Source organism: Tiliqua scincoides, chromosome 10 (genome assembly GCF_035046505.1).
Source record: "Tiliqua scincoides isolate rTilSci1 chromosome 10, rTilSci1.hap2, whole genome shotgun sequence".
Taxonomy (NCBI): Eukaryota; Metazoa; Chordata; class Lepidosauria; order Squamata; family Scincidae; genus Tiliqua; species Tiliqua scincoides.
In genome coordinates this window covers 2,991,284-3,012,940 of record NC_089830.1, presented here as the reverse complement: position 1 = coordinate 3,012,940, position 21,657 = coordinate 2,991,284, and the positions used below count along the sequence as shown (strand labels likewise).

General features: G+C 48.8%; 1 protein-coding gene across 1 annotated transcript in view; it reads left to right on the top strand.

Annotated features, from left to right (window-relative positions):
• Nucleotides 1-5,217: 5,217 nt before the first annotated feature.
• Nucleotides 5,218-21,657, top strand: part of LOC136661206 (angiopoietin-2-like) — a 31,196-nt gene continuing 14,756 nt past the window's right edge. Inside the window, exons 1-4 of the mRNA XM_066638255.1 lie at nucleotides 5,218-5,899; nucleotides 13,031-13,186; nucleotides 16,572-16,693; nucleotides 20,494-20,726. Of these exons, the coding sequence (XP_066494352.1) occupies nucleotides 5,585-5,899; nucleotides 13,031-13,186; nucleotides 16,572-16,693; nucleotides 20,494-20,726 (826 nt within the window). The 5' untranslated portion in view covers nucleotides 5,218-5,584. The remainder of the gene's footprint in view (nucleotides 5,900-13,030; nucleotides 13,187-16,571; nucleotides 16,694-20,493; nucleotides 20,727-21,657) is intronic.

Below are 21,657 nucleotides of genomic sequence, written 5' to 3'. Positions count from 1 at the left end.
TTGCAGGACTTGTGTGTGTGTAGCGATACTCATTATAGCCCTGAAATGCAAATATTTTGGCCAGCTGAACCACTTTGATTTAGGGGTCATTACAGCAATAATTCTTTCCCACTCCAGAGGATTTTAAATTTGAAGATCCTCTTATTCAACATACAGTGTTTGACAATTGGGAAAACAATCCAAATTCAAAAGGAAACTTGATCTGTGGCAAACCTCATCTGTACTCTCCCCACTCCGGATCTGTGCAATTTCAGAAGCTGCCCAGTTCTGATGTCCATTCCCCACTTCCTCTACATTTATAAGCCAGGAGTTTTGTAATCCAGAGTCTTAAACAAGAGTCATGTTTAAAGCAGCGACATTGGCGTGCTGCAAACAGTCCACAGGTGTGTAGCGGGAGTTTGAGGGAGAGTCAATGCGGTGTGCCTTGTCAACGGTTCAAAAACTGACAGTGTTCCTTGACCATTTTAGCACCTTGTTGGTGTGCCATGGGATTAAAAAGATTGGAAATGGTTGCTTTAAATGCTCACCAATTTATTTCGGGCAGTGGGCTGTAGTCCATCAGCTGCATAAAGCAGTACCGCATCTAGTTTGGCAGATGTCATAGGCATTGCGCATGCACAGGGACAGAGAAGAGCCAAATGTGGCAAGTGAGCAAAGAAATATGGAAAACACAGTCAATGATTGTAGTCAAAAATGAGAGATTTGGGCAACAATTCTATCCATACTTACCTGGGAGTGAGCCGGAATGGGACATACTTCCTGAAAGTGAGCCCCGATGGGACTTACTTCCAAGTAGACATGCACAGGATTGGGCCCACAGTCAATGACTACTTCTATGGTTGCATTCATTCTAGTACTAGAAGCACTAGAGAGCTGTTCTTTTACTCCAACCAGCATGCTAGGGTTGCATTTGTTTTTCACCTTCTAGCACACTCAGCGCACTGGCAAACTTTCTGGGGCTAGGAAACATGGCTACCTCCATTGTAATGATTCTGTATAGTAGACAAGATGGTGCCACTCTAGCCACTGCACCTGTGTGGTTGAAAACCCCATCTACTTTTGAATTTGGTGCCGTTTTCCTATGCGCTTTTGAATTGAGCTAGAAGCATGCTAGAGGCATGCTTGCAAGGTCACCTCCTGCTCTTTCCCAGTTGACAACGAACACAGCCTACGTCAAGGCCAGCGACGATTCATAACAGCAGGAAGTTAATCTAACCCCCCTTGCTATGCTGGCAGCTCAATCCTATGCCCTGAGAACACCGGTGTACCCCCACATGCACCCGGCAAGCTCCTGCCACCTATGCAAGCACAATGATCTGCTTTCTACTTTCTCCAGCGAAAAGCCGATCATGTCCCTCCTGACGCAGTTCCCTGTGTGCTGCTATAAAACCCAGAAGTGCAGGACTTCTGGTTTCATTTACAGCATCCGCGCTGTCCCCGCAAATGAAACCAGAAGTTCTGCACTTCCGGGATACACAGCAGTGCACAAGGAACAGCGTCACAGTTTTGAGACTGGAGTGCTGAGACAGCATCAGGCGGCATTCCTTGTTGCGCACCCCCCCCCCCCCCCGGTTTGGGAATGAGGCACAGCTGTTTAGGGAGGACTTGTATGAAAGGCCCAACTGTAGGGGGGTGCTCTTAGCTTCCCTCCAGTCCCCAACCTGGAGCAGCTCCCCAGAAGCAAATAACTCAGGCTGGGGCTGTTAGAAGCAGTTTGCTGTCAGTCTCTTGGACAGGCCAGCGCTGCAGGGACCTGGCTGGAGTCTGCAGCAGGACTGCGGTCTGTCAACCAGCTGTTGGCCATTGAGCTACTGCAGGTTGTGGGGCTGGATGGGCCACAGCTGCCTCCTCCCCTCCCTGCTACTGCCACCTCCTTCCAACCCATCAGCGTGTGGTTGGTCTGTGGAACTCCTTGCCACAGGATGTGGTGACGGCATCTGGCCTGGACGCCTTTAAAAAGGGATTGGACAAGTTTCTAGAGGAAAAATCCATTACGGGGTACAAGCCATGATGTGTATGCGCAACCTCCTGATTTTAGGAATGGGCTATGTCAGAATGCCGGATGCAAAGGAGGGCACCAGGATGAGGTCTCTTGTTATCTGGTGTGCTCCCTGGGGCATTTGGTGGGCCGCTGTGAGATACAGGAAGCTGGACTAGATGGGCCCTTGGCCTGATCTAGTGGGGCCGTTGTTATGTTCGTAAACTACAATTCCCAGGAGGCCTTGCAGGTGTCTTGTTATCTGGTGTGCTCCCTGGGGCATTTGGTGGGCCGCTGTGAGATACAGGAAGCTGGACTAGATGGGCCTATGGCCTGAGCCAGTGGGGCTGTTCTTATGTTCTTAACTACAATTCCCAGGAGGCCTTGCAGGTGTCTTGTTATCTGGTGTGCTCCCTGGGGCATTTGGTGGGCCGCTGTGAGATACAGGAAGCTGGACTAGATGGGCCTATGGCCTGATCCAGTGGGGCTGTTCTTATGTTCTTATGTTCACTGATACAGTAGCATTGCTGGGGGGGCAGTTGCCCCAGAATTCAGTCTTGGGGGGAGTTACAGCCATGTGCGATCACCATATACATGTTTTAAATCTTCAGAGAGGAAAAAGTGGCACTTTTTGCTACTTTTTTTCCCCTGGAGATGGGAGGAGGGGCCAAAATTGGTCTGTGACCACCCGCTGCCCCCTTGCCCCTCAAGACCCTTGGGGGGTGGCAAGCAGCCACACTTCCAGGTGTGACATCAAGGGGGGGTGTCATGTTGAACTTTGCCGTGGTGCCAGAGTGTGTTCAAAGCTATCAGAACCTCTGGTCCTAAACCAAATGCTATACAAGTGAGTGGTTGAGAATGGAAAGTAACATATTTCTTTGATCTTTGACCTCGGCCTCAGTTTCTACTCCGTATGCTCATCATTCCAACTTAATAGCAAGCAGTCTGGTGAGAGTCATTTTGATTACAAGAGGAACTTCCTTCTCTCTTTGTCACTGTGCTCTGCTTCCCAAACACATGTCACGTTTGGGCACAAGCGGTGATGACTATATGCAACCTCTGGGTAGCCTATCTCTGAATGCCAGATGCAGGGGAGGGCAACAGGATGCAGGGATCTTATTGTCTTGTATGCATCTGGTGAGCCACTGTGAGATACAAGAAGCTGAACCAGATGGGCCCTTGGTCTATCAGTGTTCCTCTGATGTTCTTATTCCTCACAGGGCTAGCCCACGTCCTTCTGGTGCCCAAGGCAGCATGCCAAATGCCATCCCTTCTTACCTGGCAGTGCCCTTTCTGCTACCTCCACTGCTGCTCGACACCCTCCCTGAATTTGAAAAGTAAGCAGGGAGTGGAAGTGTGGAGGAGAGGAGAATGATAGGCTAGAGTGTCGGAGACTCTCTTCCACACTTTCTTTTCTGCTTGGTTTCCCATCTCAGGAGCCTGAGGAGGTAGAGCAGTGGAGGTGAGCCCCCCGCCCCCCAAAAGAATCCACCCCTGGGGTGCTTGTCTGTAGTTATTACCATGTTCAAATCATCTCAGCCATGAGTTCCTTAGGTAGCCATGGGCAAAGTGAGCTATCCACCAACAACGCTGCCAGAATTGATGCACATGATGTGTTTGATATACACAGGACAGGCCTCACTAAAAGCTGCAGTTTCACAGGCGTGCAGGCAACACAAATTGAGAACCTTAGCTTTCTCTTCTTCTTTTTTGAAAAGAGAGTTTCTAGTCCTTATGGCGACAAAGGTATTGGTGGACTAGTGTAGAAAAAGCTGCTGAAAACTTCAAAGCCGTGGAAGCGGCAGAACAAGATTTCTAGTTGTTTGAGGGCAGGACTTCATTGCCTCCGTGGTTCCTTGACACACACACACACACACACACACACTTGTTTTTTGTTGTTGTTGGCAACCTTCAGTCTCAAAAGATTCTGGTATCGCGCTCTGAATGGTGGTTCTGGAACAGCATCTAGTGTGGCTGAACAGGCCGATTCGGAAGTGACAATCCCTTCCACACTGGGAGCAAGTGCATCTGTCCCTGGTCTGTCTCCCTGGCTGTGGGCCTTCCTTCTTTGCCTCTTTGCCTCAGACTGTTGGCAAAGTGTCTCTTCAAACTGGGAAAGGCCATGCTGCACATCCTGCCTCCAAGCGGGCCGCTCAGAGGCCAGGGTTTCCCACCTGTTGAGGTCCACTCCTAAGGCCTTCAGATCCCTCTTGCAGATGTCCTTGTATCGCAGCTGTGGTCTACCTGTAGGGCGCTTTCCTTGCACGAGTTCTCCATAGAGGAGATCCTTTGGGATTCGGCCATCATCCATTCTCACGACATGACCAAGCCAATGCAGGCGTCTCTGTTTCAGCAGTGCATACATGCTAGGGATTCCAGCACGTTCCAGGACTGTGTTGTTTGCAACTTTGTCCTGCCAGGTGATGCCGAGGATGCGTCAGAGGCAGCGCATGTGGAAAGTGTTCAGTTTACACACACACACACACCGTGATTAACCATGGGGGTTGGCCAAGGAACTATGTAGGCAATGAAGCAGCTTTTTCTACACCAGTCCTCTGAAGATGCAGAGGTGCACAAACTGCAGGATAAATTAAAGCCACGTAGCAATAAATCACGTAGATTTGCTCAATACATGCAGGTTGCAGAATCCAGCTTTTCTGGTGCAGAATTTATATTGCCTGGGTGCAGACCCTTTGTCCTACTTCTGTTTTTAACCATAACATATGCACATCCCCACAGATTAGTGCTAAATATTTGGAATAACTTTCCTGGGGAAAAAGGCATTTCTGCTTTGCATGGCCTTTTGCCGCCTGATTTGAACCGAGGTGCAGTTTTTAAGTGTGAGAAATGTGTCAGTGGCTCGACTACAGTTTTAAAAATGTTTGTTTGCCTTGTTTCTGAAAGGTGGGATAAATATGCATGGCACACATACTCGTAAAAACAATCATTAGTGAGTTCTCCAGAGGCACAAGTCATCATCCCTGCTTCGCAGGGGCTCCTTTCCTGGGGAAGGGCTGCAGCTCAATGCTGGAGCATTTAGTTTGCATGTCCAAAGTCTGAGGTTTGGTCCCTGGCAGTGTCTCCAGAAATCTGGAGAGCCATCGCAAGCCCTCGGTGCTGCTTTTTGGCTTCACGGTTCAACTCTCCTGGCCAGCCGGCCAAAACTCTGGAGTGTGTTGGAGAGAGGTGCAGAAGGCTGTTGACTCCGGAGAGCAAATTCTTGCGTCCTCATTATCTCATCAGAAGCAGAGCTTGGCTCAGCGAGCAAAAAGAGGCAAAAGCATCTTTCAACAAGACCAGGCTGTGTTCCAATAAACCCTGCAGGGGGCATGGAGGAAGGGGACGGACGGACAAGAAGAGGAGAGGGTGGGAGGGTTCAAAACTCATCCGAATGAAACGTCCGACAGTGGTCAGGAGGACACGAACCAGATATCGGAGGAGAAGCGAGCGATGCCAGGGCGTCACAGTTGGCAGTCACAGGATTTGTGGAAGTTCCCAAGTCAAGAGCTGCCTGCGAACACATCTCGGCAGTTGCAGCTGCACTAAGGCACTGTGGAGAGCGGGAACTCTTGATCCAGGGAATCTGCCTGAAGGCAGGACTGCAATATGGGGAGCTGGGGGGCACCGACAGCTCTCTTGTTGGCAGTGTGGGCAGGGATCGAGCCCATCACCTTGGGACTGGCTCCCCTGCCACTGGGGAAGGATGCCCCAGAGCGACACCGGCACCAGGTGCAGCATGGTACTTGCACCTACACGTTCCTGCTGCCGGAAGTGGGGGACTGTGAGCCTCCTGCCGCTGCGTACCAGGTCTCCAACTCCCTCCAAAGGGATGCCCCACACCCAGCTGAGGCCAAATGGCCAGCCAAGAGGGTCCAGCATCTGGAGACCATCCTGGAGAACAACACTCAGTGGCTACAGAAGGTAAGAGCAGGGGCTGGTCTGCCAACACCTTTGGGGCCCAGTGCCTTGGCACTCAACTGGGAACATAGGGAGACAAGGCAGCCTATGTTCTGGGCAAGGAGGTCCCTGAAAAGTACTCTTAAGTAATAGAAAGTAATTACTTTGTTTTACAGTCCTATTTTTCTCCTATTATCAAACTCAGGGTGGCATTTGTGGGGTGAACACATGCATGGGGTTCCCAGGAGCTCTCCCATCCTAGGGGGCAGAGCCACTGAAAGGAATTGTATCGGGGTACAAAGTTTCCTTTGGGCCCCTTCCCTTCTCCCTTGAAATGTGAATTTGGCTCTCAGGTCCCCGCTTTTGGCTTCCTTTGGCTCCCGGCTCCCCCTTTTTAACTCAGGTACGGTACCTCCTGCACCCCCCTCTCAGAGGCCCTGCCAAGGGGTCTCCCAGGGGGTCTCCCATGACCTTAACTTTGGTGTCGCTGCATCACGTGTTTCTTGATGCTTCGTAGAAAAGATTGCTCTTCGGTTGGTAGGCCAGGAACTCACCGGTTGGCCACAAAGTAGGTTGTGGGACTGGCCGAGACTTCCAAATGTAACCCCTGTCCACCTGCTGCTGCGGCCACCACCTCCTGCTCCCTGAATTTCCAAAGGAAGTTGGAAGGCACTCTAGCCCACCGCTCTTCTCTCCTCCACGCCTCCTCTTTTGCTCCATTCCCCTCTTCCTATTCAAATCCAGGGCGCAGAGGAGCTGCAGTGGTGAGTGAGCAGGAGGAAGCCAGCAGCAGGTGCTTCCTGCCAATCTACCGGCTGAGTAAACCTCACGGATGAGCCAGCCCAATTCTCATCTCGTGATCCTCATCCTTTACTTGCCGGGGAAGGGAAGCTTGAACTGCAAACAGAAATGGGGAGGGGGCCATGCTAAGCTCTGCCTGCTGAATCCAGCAAATCAAGCTGGCATTACATAAGAACATAAGAAGAGCCCCGCTGGATCAGGCCAAAGGCCCATCTAGTCCAGCTTCCTGTATCTCACAGCGGCCCACCAAATGCCCCAGGGAGCACACAAGACAACAAGCGGCCTCATCCTGGTGCCCTCCCTTGCATCTGGCATAGCCCATGTCTAAAATCAGGAGGTTGCGCATACACATCATGGCTTGTAACCCCTAACGGATTTTTCCTCCAGAAACTTGTCCAATCCCCTTTTAAAGGCATCCAGGCCAGATGCCATCACCACATCCTGCGGCAAGGAGTTCCATTAAAGGCACAAAAGCAGACCAAGCTGCGGTCAGTGCGGACGTGACTCAGGAACACCCAGTCCCACACCACAGTGACCGCTGTGCTCAGAGCCTGTGCCAGGAGTTCGTGATTAAGCAAGATGAGACATTTCCCCCTCAATGAGTGTGCTGCTGCCATCTCTGTCCTTCCCCGAGCATGCGCATCGTTGCATGGCAGCGCCTGTGCTTAAAATAACACTCGATGGGCTTATCGCTTTCTGCACATGAAGAATACTTGCAGTGGCCAGGAGAAGAGATTGGGACAAGCAGTGGCAAGAAGGGAGGGGGTGGGAAAGTTTTCAGGCACGTCTTTTCTGTGACGATTCTTCCTCTAGCCTTGCGTTTGAAGACCTATTTTATAAAATACCAAGATTTTTCAGAGCACCGTCTCTTTAAGATTTTAAATACTGTCCACAGCAGAGGTTTTCAACCTGTTTTGAGTGCAAGTCTCACTACCTGGTGCATGCAGTGGAAACAAGTGCATTGTTCCCTGGTCTAAGCCTGCCTGCACGATTCTTCCCCACCTCTGATATGTGTCAGTCTCTAGACTGCAAGCTTCACGGGGCAGGGACCTGAATTTTCTCTCTGTGTAAGCACTGTAGATTTTGATGGCACCGTATATAAAAACAGCACTCTCCTTCATGTTAGGAGCTTATCTGCAATTTTGTATTTAGGTATGAATGCCTTCTGGCTGCCCGGATGCTCCAGTGGTCATTTCCATGGCCTTTCACTTTAGAGCAGTGATTTTCAACCTTTTTCATCTCATGGCACACTGACAAGGTGCTAAAATTGTCAAGGTACACCACTAGGTTTTTGGCAATTGGCAAGGCACACCATGCTGCCAGTGGGGGCTCACATCTCGCATTGGCCCTATTAATAAATGACCTTCCCCCAAATTCCTGTGGCACACCTGTGGACCACTCACGGCACACCAGTGTGCCATGGCACAGTGGTTGAAAATGGCTGCTTTAGAGACATGTTAGGCACCCATTACATGCAGGGATTTCTCAGTGGTAGCGTCACTGAATGCCCTCCCAGTGGAGACCCAGTTGGCCCCTTCCCTAATCGCTTTCAGGGGATGCATAAAAACCTGACTTCTTCGTCTGGCTTTTGGTGTCGGAGGGGGGGAGTAATGTTTGGCAACAGCAGTGACGGAGAAGCTCAGTTGCAGTTTGATAAACATGCTAAGGCTTTCATGGCTAGACTACATACTGGACTATAAAAGTATTTCAGGATGAGTGACGTGGTCTAAAACTAAAAACTTAACTTAGTTTTTAGTCTTTTTAGCACTTAGTTTTTAGTTTTAGTATTAGACCACGGCACTCATCCCAAAAAAACCTCAGCTGCAGTTTTTTTTCAGTTGTGGATTGCAATTTTCCTATTAGGGGGTGCTGTCATGGTAGCCTGCGATGAGCAGGGGTTGGACTAGATGATCTTCAAAGTCCCTTCCAGTTTCTGTGACTCTCCATCTTGAGGCATTGAATTCCACAGAACTCTTATGCGCTGTGCGAAGACCAGACCCTGATGTGGGAGGTCGCCCACAAGGAAAAGGCAATTGCTTCAGTCTTGCAGCGGATGAACATGGTGTGTGTGTGTGTGTGTGTGTGTGTGTGTGTGTGTGTGTGAAAACCTCTTGCCATTTTGTATGGGGGAAAAAAGTCCAGATGCTCACTGTGAAGTTTCCTGGCCCTCTCTGGCCCTTCCAAAAGTGCTGGCAAGTACCTCACAGATGATGAAAGCTGCCTCACAGCCTTTCCAAGATAAGGGCTGGAAGATGAAGTCAGCAGAGCCTATTTTGAGTGAACCGTGTGTTTGTGTGTCAGTATTTAGTTTTTGGCTCATATCTTTGGCACTGGTCGGGGCCTTGTGATGTCTGGGCCTTGCTTATAAGGCAGCCACCCGGTGGCATAGCTAGAGGGGGTGCAAAGCACTAAGTTTTGCAGGGAGCCTCACCACGGCATGCAAGCATGCAAGAGTATGCAAGTGGTCTCTCCCCCTCCCCTTCTGAGCCATTCCGGGTGGGGGTAGCAAAACAAAGGCGTAGGCCTGGCTCTGAAGGGGAGGGGGAGAGGCCACTTGCATACTGCAGTGAGGCTCCCTGCAAAACTTAGTGCTTTGCACCCCCTCTAGCTACACCAGTGCAGCCACCATGACTGTCCTACTATTTTGTTTTATGTGTTTATGTCAAATTATAAATTTAATATAGAATATGTATGCAATTTAAAGCCAGAGACAGGGCAGCCAAATGATGTCAGCAGAAAGCCCCAGCTGAAAAGAATCTAAGTCCAGCTGCCTTGAGCCTGAGAATAAATGTGTTTTGGAAGATCCATGTCCTGACACGATGCCAAAAGGCAGCAAGGATCTGGGCTGGCCTGCTTCAGGTGCACAGGTGTTGCGGAAAATGGAACAAACAAGGAAGGAGGTCTGGCTCTGCCAGGGCTGGACAAGACCCTTCAGAACATGCCCTGTCTTCCCCAGTCACCCCTCCTCCCATTCACTGGGTTCAGAAAGGAAAAAGAACACACAAAAGAAAACATCTCTTTACCCAGTGTGTTAATTAGTCTGTGGAACTCCTTGCCTCAGGATGTGGTGATGGCATCTGGGCAGCATGCAATTAAAGGGTATTTAACTCTCCAATTCTGGGCTATCTCGTCACTGAAAACCCCACACCCTCGGCTCCTGCAGGCTGCTCTGAGGGCCTGTGTTTGCCTTTAGAAAAAAAAAAACAAGTCACAGGACAGAGGTTGATGAAACATACGTGTGGCATGGCCAAAACAGACAGCGAGCGTTTTGCAATGATAGGAAGTTCCATGAAAACCTGGCAGGAAGATCTTGTTTGTCCATGCGTTGGTCAACCCGTCCGCGTAAACTGTGAGGAGAGAGAAAACTGCGGGCAAAGAAATCTAGAGAGCAGCTGAAAACAGGCATGCCTCCCTCCTTGTATGGGAAAAGCCTGTTCAAAATTCAAATAACAATAGCTAAAAATAAACAGCGCAAGACCATGTCTGGAAGCCCACATCCACAGTGTTCCGGAAAAATGAGCTAATCTTTGCCCAGTGTTCTAGAGCAGGGGTTTCTAAACTTTTCAGCTAAAGGGCCACATCAAATATCTGACACAGTGTTGAGGACCAGGAAAAAAATATTAAATATAAAATTTAAATAAATATGTTAGAGATGGATCTTAAATGAATGAATGAATGGGCTCAAATGTCCAGGATTTCCCCAAGCACCAACACAGCCCAAGAAATAAAGCATACACTTAAATTGACCCCCATTCCCTCACCCCACAACTCTGGTTGTGTGCGGTCAACGGGGCCAGAGGCTTTCAGGGGATCAAAGGCTGGCCATGGGCCAGATAGAGGCTCTCCGTGGGCCACATCTAGCCCCCAGGCCGAGGTTTGGAGACCCCTGTTCTAGAGATATAGGATTGTATTCAAGCAGCCCAGTCTGAACAAAATTCCCAATGGCAACACAGTGGCACTAACTTAGGCCACGCTGCCTCCCGCAGGGGAATTTTGGCTGCTGGAGGTGTCCTTGGGGTGAGGGGACATCGATTATGGGTAGCGGTGTTCTGAAATGTTTTTATTTTTTAACAGATTTCATTTTTTCCCAAGGAGGAAAAGTGCAGAAAGCCATGTTCTGTGATTTTATTCCAAGGGCGCATTTATATAAATTATAATTACAAACTATTGGTTTAACAGTTGTACTAGGTCGGTGATGTAGATTGTATACTGTCACCAGATGCAGCCATATGGTGCATTTTTTATTATTTATTTTTTGCAGCGTTCCAAGTTTCTTTTTCACAGATTTTTGTCTGTTTGGTTGTTTGTTTACAAAAAATGAGAAGTTCAATAGTGGTGTTCTGTGTTTTTGTTTCGCTATCACCAAAATATCACACTTCTAACCATGGGTCAACTCAGACCTGTTGCTAAAACCAGACAGTTGGTTATAGCTAAACAAGTACCAAAAAAAGGACTTAAGTGTGTCTCTTCCAACACCAGAAACAGCTTCACCTGGGTGCTTACATGTCATTTGCTGTCTGCTTATGCTAAAAAAATAGTGAAATTATGCAAGCTAGCTGAAATCAAGGACTAGAGAGAGCAGTCAGAACTGGCTAAGCTGGGACAAGTGCCAATTAGAGGGTACTCGCTGAAATTATGCTGCAAATAGGATACAATGCGAACCGTAAGAAAGCATAACCCCTGGGGGCTGGGGGATAAGAATAGGCCCTCAGTTTGGCTGTACTTGTCGTAAGAGGCGACTAAACAGCCACCAGGTAGATGGGACTCCTTAGCCTGGGAAGGCAGCTCATCTGAGAGGAGGAAAGCTCTGATCCCAAACCTCCACTGCCTTGTGGCTACATCCAGTTATGGAAAAGGCTTCAGGAGTCAACCTCGGGGCAAAATCCGGAGCCGGAGTCCCTGAGGCAGTTCATGGCTGAACACAGTCACGTTCTGGCAACTCCTGCAACGCCGCTGGAACCAACTGTATTGGCTTCTGCCTTTCCATTGGACCATTCCAGCGATGTGGAGAGGGGGGATTTGCTGCATGGGTAGCAGTCTATCCTCCATACCTAATTTATCCAGGCTTCGCACACTGGAGAGGACATTCTGTTCCAGAACCACCATTCAGAGCGCGATACCGTAGTCTTCCGAGACTGAAGGATGCCAACATATTAAGAAAGCATAATCAGTTCCATTATGTAGTTCAGTTTTCATTGTACCCTATTTGCAACGTAATTTCAGCGAGTACCCTCTAATCGCACTTTATTGGCTGGCTGTATTCTTTGATCAGAGGTAGTCCCCCTTCCCCCCCCCAGCAGGGTGAGGAATTCGTAAAAAAAGTATAAGCAGTTCCATTATATAGTTCAAATTCGTCACCCCGCAGGGAGGGGGAGCTATCTTTGATCAAAGAACACAGCTCGCCAATGAAGTAATGAGCTTGCCAGCTGACAAAAAAAAGTTAATCAGTAAGTAATAAGTTGTACAAACCACAAACAAGACGTTGCGAAAGCTTTAGGGTGCAATCCTAACCCCTTATGTCAGTGCTTTCCAGCACTGACCTAAGGGCAACGCAGCTCTGAGATCAGGGAACAAACGTTCGCTTACTTTGAGGAGACCTCCGTGAGTGACACCCAACTGCAGGATGCAGCACACGTCCCATTGGCACCGCTATGCCAGTGCTGGAAAGTACTGGCATAAGGGGTTAGGATTGTACCCTTAGTGCTTCCTTTGTTCGGGGCTGCACTGATCACGTTGGATCGGGTGTAGCCCACTTGCAAGTGGATAAACAGAAAGCCTTGTGACTCATAAATCCTCGCTGGTCTTTGATGTGTCTCTTTCTATCTAACCCCTCACAGCGTCAGAGCTGAACTTGCCCATCGGTCCCCAAGACTGGGCAACAGACCTGTGCCAGTGTGTCAGAGAATCAGGCCCAGGAAGGAAGATAGGATATGGTGTGCATGAGTGCCACTGATTCCGCCTCCCAGGCCCAATTCACCCACCCCTCCCCATTACCCCATTCCACCCCACCCTTTCCTCCCCCTTCCCCCACCCCTGCACTTGACTTACCTGCTCCGGCAGGTGTCAGTGCAACCACCAGCACCAAAGCTCTGACCTTCCCAGCAGCATGCCTGGCATTTGCTCTGTTGCCCAAGTGTTTTGTGGTGCTTTTGAAACACAGGCACCGGCTGAACCTGCGTTCTGCCTGCGCAATTGATCAATAGAATTGGGCCATAAGCAAATGAATGCTGACAAAGACATTGACATCAGTGTTTCTAAGAAGTCGTGAGTCAAAGTGATGCAGGATTCCCCCTCCTGCTAAATGCAGCCTTCTGTGCTTCCTTCCTTGCTTCTATGTTCCTGTTGATCACCCAGCTGGAGAGCTACATTCAGGAGAACGTGAGAATGGAGATGTCGGATGCCCACTTCAGCACCGTGCAGAACCGCACTGCAGCCATGTTGGAATTTGGGACCAGCCTCCTGAACCAAACAGCTGAGCAGACCCGCAAACTCACGGATGTCGAGATGCAGGTAAGACACAGGAGCGCAGTTGGAGGGGGCCAAGGTGAGCATTTCAAATCGTCCCCTCTCCACGTTTCAGATCACAAGTGATTTATTTTCAGAAGCATTCATATTTCTGACCCACCGTACAGGCCACTGGGCTGGTTATTGTTAGGAACAATTAAACGGACCCCTGCCCTCGGCATGTCTCCCCTTACCTAAAACAAAACCAAAAATGGATAACTGATTGAGCTATGTAAATCACAGCATATACTTATTATGAAAGTAATAATAATAATAAAAATTTAATACAGGTATTTATATACCGCCTTTCTTGGTCTTTATTCAAGACTTTATTCAAGGCGGTTTACATAGGCAGGCTAATTTAAATCCCCATAGGGATTTTTACAATTTGAAAGAAGGTTCTATCTTTCAACAGCCACAACAATTCAGATGTTTCATTCTGAACTGGTTTCACATTCTGGCCTCCATCCTCCCACGCTCAGAGCAGACGGAATTGCTCAGCTTCGGCTTGTCAGCTGCTTCAAGGTCGCACGGTGCCGGTGGCCTCGAACTGGTGACCTTGTGGATGTTATCTTCAGGCAAATGGAGGCTCTACCCTATAGACCAGACCTCCTGCCCAAGTAACCATCACAAACATTCCTAGAACACACCACTTGATGGCAGTTTAATCTTGGATTATATCCAAGAACCAATCTTTGCTGATAACTTACTTCTCCCCTATTGCAATTCCTTTTCTGTTTCCTCTGAAATCCAAAATAATTAAGAGGCAACCATCCAGTTGTAGAGCAACAGGTGCTGAGCGCCGGGGCAGACCCACCAGCTTTCAGAGCCTGAAGCAGTGGGCCAAATGCTGTCAGATCACCAGAGCCTTGTTGCACCAGATGTCATCTCTTCTTACCCAGTTACCAACTGGCCTCCTCTTCCTGCTCCTTATATTTGAGAATGAAGAGAGGAATAGAGTGGAAGAGAGGAGAGTGGTAGGCTAGAGTGTCCCTGATGCGCTAACTCAGGGGTGCCCAAACCCCGGCCCGGGGGCCACTTGCAGCCCTCAGGGACTCACAATTCAGCCCGCAGGGAGCCCCCAGTCTCCAATGAGCATCTGGCCCTCCGGAGATTTGCTGGAGCCCATGCTGGCCTGACACAACTACTCTCAGTGTGAAGATGACTGTTTGACCTCTCACATGAGCTGTGGGACAAGGGTTCCCTCCACTGCTTGCTGTTTCACGTCTAGCCTTGCCTTGTGCAAAGACTTTTATAGGCCTTGAGCTACTGCAAGACCTTCATTCATTCATCATTCATTCAAAGGTCTTCTCCAGGGCGAGATCCTCTTCCACGATGCTGCTTTTAGAATCATTTCCCCAAAGAGCCATTGGTGGAAGATAATATGCTTGAGTTTTTAAAAGTCATCTGGATATTTTAGGCAGTGCTTCAGCATCGTTTCTTTCTCTGGGCCTGGCACAAACCGATAACATGGGCTCCCTCCCCCTTCCTCCCACAAAGGCCTGACCTCTTTTGGGAGGATTGGTGAGCCCTCTTGAGTTGCTGACTTTTCTGAGCCTGATTGGGATTGATAGCCAGACATGACAGTGTGGTGTGTATGCAAAGGGTGGCCACAAAGTCTCTGTGCAGGCTTAAATGGCTTCAATTCCCAATCCAGGCAATCTCATGCATAGGGACTCTGGCCACCCTCTATATCACTTGTACACATGACAAATGCCGAGACACATGCTGCTTCCTGGCCCTGGGATTTAGTAGCAGGTCTTTTATGTGCTCTGGAGACCAGGGCAATTGTTACCCTGCACAAGCCTGATCTCATCTGATCTTGGAAGCTAAGAAGGGTCAGGCCTGGTTAGTACTTGGATGGGAGACCGCCTGGGAATACCGGGCGCTGTAGGCTTCTACCATGATCTGGGAAGCTAAGCAGGGTCAGGCCTGGTTAGAACTTGGATGGGAGACCGCCTGGGAATACCGGGCGCTGTAGGCTTCTACCATGATCTGGGAAGCTAAGCAGGGTCAGGCCTGGTTAGGACTTGGATGGGAGACCGCCTGGGAATACCGGGCGCTGTAGGCTTCTACCATGATCTGGGAAGCTAAGCAGGGTCAGGCCTGGTTAGGACTTGGATGGGAGACCGCCTGGGAATACCGGGCGCTGTAGGCTTCTACCATGATCTGGGAAGCTACGCAGGGTCAGGCCTGGTTAGGACTTGGATGGGAGACCGCCTGGATTACCAGGTGCTGTAGGCTTATACCATAGTCTTTCGAGACTGAAGGTTGCCGACCAGGGGCCCAAACTATTTGGTCCCTTATGTCTGGCAGTGCCAGCTCCATCCCTGCGGCTGCTGATGTGGGCTGCATCGGGCAGGTTGACAGGGGTCTGAGAGAGTGTCGGATTCAGCGAGCCACTGCCGCCCCCTTCCTCCAACCTGTGGCCAATGCAAGCTGCGCTGATTGGCTTCCTGCCCTTTTGAATGACAAGCAGATCACTCCCCCCCCCCTACTGTGTTCCTCGCTCACTGCTGTGAAATCCGGAAGTGCGGAATTTCTGGGGTTCATATCAGCGTACAAGGAGCATGGCAAGATTCAGTTGGTTTGTTTATCAAGCCAAGCGGAGGTGGCAGGCCCAAGATGGCATTAGGGAGTGTTCCAGGTTGTCCTGCCCCTTCCCCTGTGTCTGGGACCTGCCAGCAGCATTGGCACCTGCTATCCTTGAGATGTGAATGCCCCCAATTATTCTGATGCTTGTCCCTTCAGCAATGCCACCAGCATTTGAGAGGCTGTGGTAAGAGCCCTGAGAGGTCTCAGGTGGGCCTTCACAGCGCTCAGGGACTGGGTAGCACAGATATCCTTGGCGCTGCTACCTGCCAGCTGGCTGCCAACCTAGCATTCTCCTTCATCAGCCCCACTTTGCTCAGAGGCTGTCCCACCAAGGAGAACTCCTATCTTCTACTGTCACCTGCTCCCCATCAGTAAACCTCTCCACTGGACTGGAAGCTGGGGGAGGGAGCAGCAGCACTGAACCGACCTCTTCTTCCTCTAGCTCCATCTTACAATTCCTGGATGCCTGGGTTGTTGGCTGAAAAGGCCCTGTCTGTGGTACTGCCCTATAACCCTTCTTCCAGCTGCCAGCTCTGGGTCCCTCTCGCCTAGGTGTGCGGGAAACGCCAGCAGGAAATAAGAACTTTTGAGACACTCTTTGCTCCCGAAGGCACCTAGTGGAGAAGTGACTGTTTTGGTGCACTCACAAGGGTCACCTTGAGGGGCTTGGCCGGGTCAGAGAAGCATAGCAGTGGAGGAGAGCATGATGCAAGCATCGAGTCCAAAGCCTCCCCCACCCTAACCCCATCTGTTCGGGGCCCCGGTCTGTTGAGCTCCCTGCCTTTTTCGCCCCCAGGTTCTCAACCAGACCTCACGGCTGGAAATCCAGGTGCTGGAGAATTCCCTCTCCACCCACAAGCTGGAAAAGCAGCTCCTGCTGCAGGTGCAAGAGATCAGCAAGTTGCAAGAGAAGAACAGGTTAGATGACATTTATCGTTATTAACATCTGTCTCTCGCCCTTCCTCCAAGGGGCAAAGGGCGGTAAACTTGGGATAACTCCCTTCTATTTATCCACACAACAACCTTTTAAAGTAGGTGAGACTGAGAGAGAGAGAGACTGGCTCAGTTCCGCTCAGGAAGTTTCATGGCTGAGATTTGAACTCAAGGCTCGCTGGGTTTGGCCCTAGTTACCAGATGTTCTGCCCATCTTCTAAGTGTTAGCAGCAGTCATGTGACATTGTTTAAAAATCTAAGCGTTTGGGATGCATCCAGCCCAACAGCCCTACATACTCCACTTGCTGGGTTTTGGTTGTCTGGTTCTCCATTTTCAGGAACATTCCCTGACATAATTCTAGATGCAGCCAAGATGCCAGGGCCCAGTAAACCCAGTAGCCTGAAATATTACACAGGTCTGCAACCAAAAAGCTGTTTTCATAATTTTATCTGATTCTTATGTTTTTTGGTGCGCTGAATTCGAAAATGACCACCGTTTTTTCCTGGGACGTCAGGTTTTTTCACAATCGAAATGTGCCTTGGTCAAACAGGTAGCTGGAAATCGCTAAATTTCAAATTCATCATACTTGGGGGGAAAAAAACTGAACATGGAAAAACAAATTTATTTTCACTGCCAGTGCTCCCAAAAACATGAAAATACATGTTTATTGGTCCTGATGGTGATCACTGCATTGTTGAGTGTGCTTGCTAGGGCACTTTCTGTCTTACTTTTTTCATGAGGGCAATTTGGTGTTTTGCTCTGATTTAGCGGGGTTGAGGGCTCAGTTCCACATTCAGTATGATTCTTCTGAATGGAGGCTTTTCATTGACTCTTCCAAAAGAAGCTTAAAAGCAGTTTTACTTCACAATGGTGGCCGTTATGCGTCCATTCCTGTTGCTCATTCGGTGTACTTGAAGGAGACTTATGAGAACTTGGAGTTGGTACTCAAGAAAGTGGGTTATCAAAACCAAAACTGGTTGGTATGTGGGGGTTTAAAAGTATTGTGGATGCTGCTGGGACAACAGGCTGGGTACACCAAATACCCTTGTTTTCTATGTTTATGTTTATGGGACAGTAGAGACCGACAAAGTTACTGGAAGCAAAAAAATTGGCCACCAAGAAGTCTAGTTGTTGGTGAAAAGAATGTTCTCAGAGATACATTGGTACCCCCTGAGAAGGTTTTATTACCACCACTCCATATAAAATTAGGATTAATGAAGCAATTTGTTAAGGCACTTCCCAAAGATAGCGAATGCTTCAAGTACTTGGGATCCAAGTTTCCAGGTTTAACGGAGGCAAAACTGAAAGAGGGGGTTTTTGTTGGCCCGGATATTAGAAAACTCATATCCGACAAAGACTTCATCAGTTCAATGACTCCAACTCAAAAAGAAGCGTGGGTTGCCTTTACTGTGGTCATAAAAAACTTTTTGGGAAACCAAAAGGACCCAAATTACAAGGAAATGGTGGAAACAATGTTGAAAGCGTTCCACAAGCTTGGTTGCTCCATGAGCTTAAAAGTCCATTTTCTCAACTCATACCTTGACTATTTTCCTGAAAATTTGGGAGCAGTGAGTGAAAAGCAGGGAGAATGTTTCCTCAAGAAATAAAAGAAATGGAAAGAAAGTATCAAGGGAAATGGAGTGTAACGATGATGGCTGACTACTGCTGGATGTTGTATAGGGATCTTCCAGAAGCCACCTACAAGAGGAAAAGCTCAAAAAGAAGTTTAGAGTTTAAAAAAAGACGATTTCACAAGCAATCTACTTGAGTGTGGTGTTAATTCTGTTGTCACCTGTGCAAACGAGTTAATATTTTTCATGTAAATAAAATATTTGCGTTAAGAGATTTTTTAAAACGATGACCACCCATTTGTTCGAAAACCTGACATCCCAGGACAAAACTGCTATCGTTTTTGGATGCAGCGCACCAAAAAAATGTAAGAATCAGTCAACAAAACCAAAACAGCTGTCCAAAAAATTTCTTTTTTTGCAGACCTGTGTTATTGTCTGAGGGCCTAAGAAGGCAGAGAATCAGGGCAGAACATAAATATAGGGGTGCGTGCTGGGTGATTGTGCCCTGATTAAATGTGTCCTGGTCATTGGTATCGCTGGACATTCACGTCTGGGTTTTTTTTTGGTCCTGGTCATTTGCATCCCATTATAACTGGGTAACAAACAGACTATAACTGGGCAAAAAAAACCCATGTCCTATATCCTAAGCCTCTTATCCCAGCCCAAATCCTAACCCTGCCTTTGCTTTTAAAAATAAAAAGTACATCTAATATAAATGTACACATATTGGATGCAAATGTCCAATACTGAGATGCATTTGACTCAGAAGACAGTTATCCAGGACACAAAATATAGACAAGTCTCAGACATTGAAAAGGGTGTTGACTCCAGTGCCATTTCATTCATCAGCCAGAACTGTGGAAAGAAGGATCAGGCTTCTTACTGAGCAACTGGGCAGGGTGCAGCCACTTCTGCTTCCCATTTTATACCAGTACCACAAGTTAAAAAAGGCTGGACACAAACTTTTTAAAAATGGGAGCTGAGTTGTCTCCCATAGATGGACTAACCCCTCTCTTTTGCTCTCCTTCAGTAAACAAGTGACCCCATCCTAGACTGGTTTTGAGAGTTGTACTATAGTTGTAGTCATCCTTATGCTATATACAGTGCATACCCCATACCCACAGTTCCAGCATCTGTGGATTTGACTCACTGCAGATGCCATGATTACCGGGGGAAAGCCACTTCTGGTTTGCTTGTCAAACAGGAAGCATAAGAACATAAGAACATAAAGAACAGCCCCACTGGATCAGGCCATAGGCCCATCTAGTCCAGCTTCCTGTATCTCACAGCGGCCCACCAAATGCCCCAAGGAGCACACCAGATAACAAGAGACCTCATCCTGCTGCCCTCCCTTCCATCTGGCATTATGACATAACCCTTTTCTAAAATCAGGAGGTTGCGCATACGCATCATGGCTTGAACCCCGTAATGGACTTTTCCCTCCAGAAACATGTCCAATCCCCTTTTAAAGGCGTCCAGGCCAGTCGCCATCACCACATCCTGTGGCAAAGAGTTCCACAGACCAACCACATGCTGAGTAAAGAAATATTTTCTTTTGTCTGTCCTAACTCTCCCAACAATTTTAGTGGATGTCCCCTGGTTCTGGTGTTATGTGAGATTGTAAAGAGCATCTCCCTATCCACTCTGTCCATCCCCTGCATAATTTTGTATGTCTCAATCATGTCCCCCCTCAGGCGTCTCTTTTCTAGGCTGAAGAGGCCCAAACACCACAGCCTTTCCTCATAAGGAAGGTGCCCCAGCCCAGCAATCATCTTAGTCGCTCTCTTTTGCACCTTTTCCATTACCACTATGTCCTTTTTGAGATGTGGCGACCAGAACTGGACACAATACTCCAGGTGTGGCCTTACCATAGATTTGTACAACGGCATTATAATATTAGCCGTTTTGTTCTCAATATCTTTCCTAATGATTCCAAGCATAGAATTGGCCTTCTCCAGCATAGATTCACATATCCGTGGATCCATAGGGGGTCCTGGAACGGACCCCTGTGGACAGAGAAGTCACACTGTATTATGATTTTGTTGGTTCTCTATTGGATTAGATGTGCCTGGCTCAGGATTTTGCATAGCTGTGAATTCTTCGCTGCTCTTGGGCTCTTTGTAAAGCTGTCAGAGGCTGGGCTGTAAAGGCTGCAGATAAATGCTGCTTTCCTCTCCATGGAATCATACATCCTCCTGCTGTCTCTCCCCCAGCTTCTTAGAGAAGAAGGTCCTGGCTATGGAGGGGAAGCGTGAGGAAGACCTCCGGGGCCTCCAAACCGAGAAGCTGGAGATGCAGCAACTGCTGGCCCGGCAAATCGACTTCATTGAGGACCTGGAGCAGCAGCTGGGGATGGCCCTGCTCAACAACACAGCCCTGCAGAGACAGCAGGCCTCGCTGGCCGAGGCTGTGAAGCACCTGACAGACTTGGTGACCCAGTGCAACCGTAAGTAACCATGTCCTGGAGACTCGCGTCTCCTGGGTCATGCCGGCAAGGCCCACAGAGAAGCCGCTTCACCCTGAGAGCAAGCCCAAGCTGGTCCATTTCTTGTCCTGTCCTCCTCTCCCAAGAAGGAGACCACAAGGTCTGACTGGCGGTGAGGCCAAGCAGCAGGACTTTGGAGGCTTGGAACTCCTTGCCACAAGACATGTTGATGGAATCTGGCCTAGATGCTTTTCAAAGGGGACTGGACAGATTTATAGAGGAAAAGTCCATCACAGGTTAAAAGCCATGATGATCATCCTGGTTTAGAAATAGGCTACCTCAGAATGGGAGATGCGAGGGAGTGGCATCAGGGTGCAGATGTCGTCAGGTGTACTCCCTGAGGCAGGGGTGCTCACACTTTTTTGGCTCAAGAGCTATTCTGAAACCCAGCAAGGCCCGGAGATCTACCAGGGGGGAAGGAAGCGTCTGACAGACACCCCCTTTAATGTATGGAGCCCCTGCTGGAGTCTAGTCAGTTTCGTCAGTTTTGTTGCTGCATGCCTGAAGAGCAGCTAAAGTGTCAGTTTCAGTGTCAGTTTAGTGTCAGCTAAATATGTCAGTTTCGTCTAGTCACTAGATGAAACTGACATATTAACAGTTTGGAGAGACAGGGCTCCGGGATCTACTCATTTTGCCTCGCGATCTACCGGTAGATCGCGATCCACCTATTGAGCACCCCTGCCCTGAGGCATCTGCTGGACCACTGTGAGATCCACATCCCTGTTTGGAGAGTAGGTAGACTGGAAAAGGCAGTCCCTCTGGCCTATTGCTCCTTCTTTACTCTATAGCAGTGGTTCTATCGCACTTTATAAAGCACTATAGTGGTTCAATAGTAGTGTGAAGAAGAAAAACGTTGAATATTGCTGCACAAGAGGCTCAGAGTCCAGTTCAG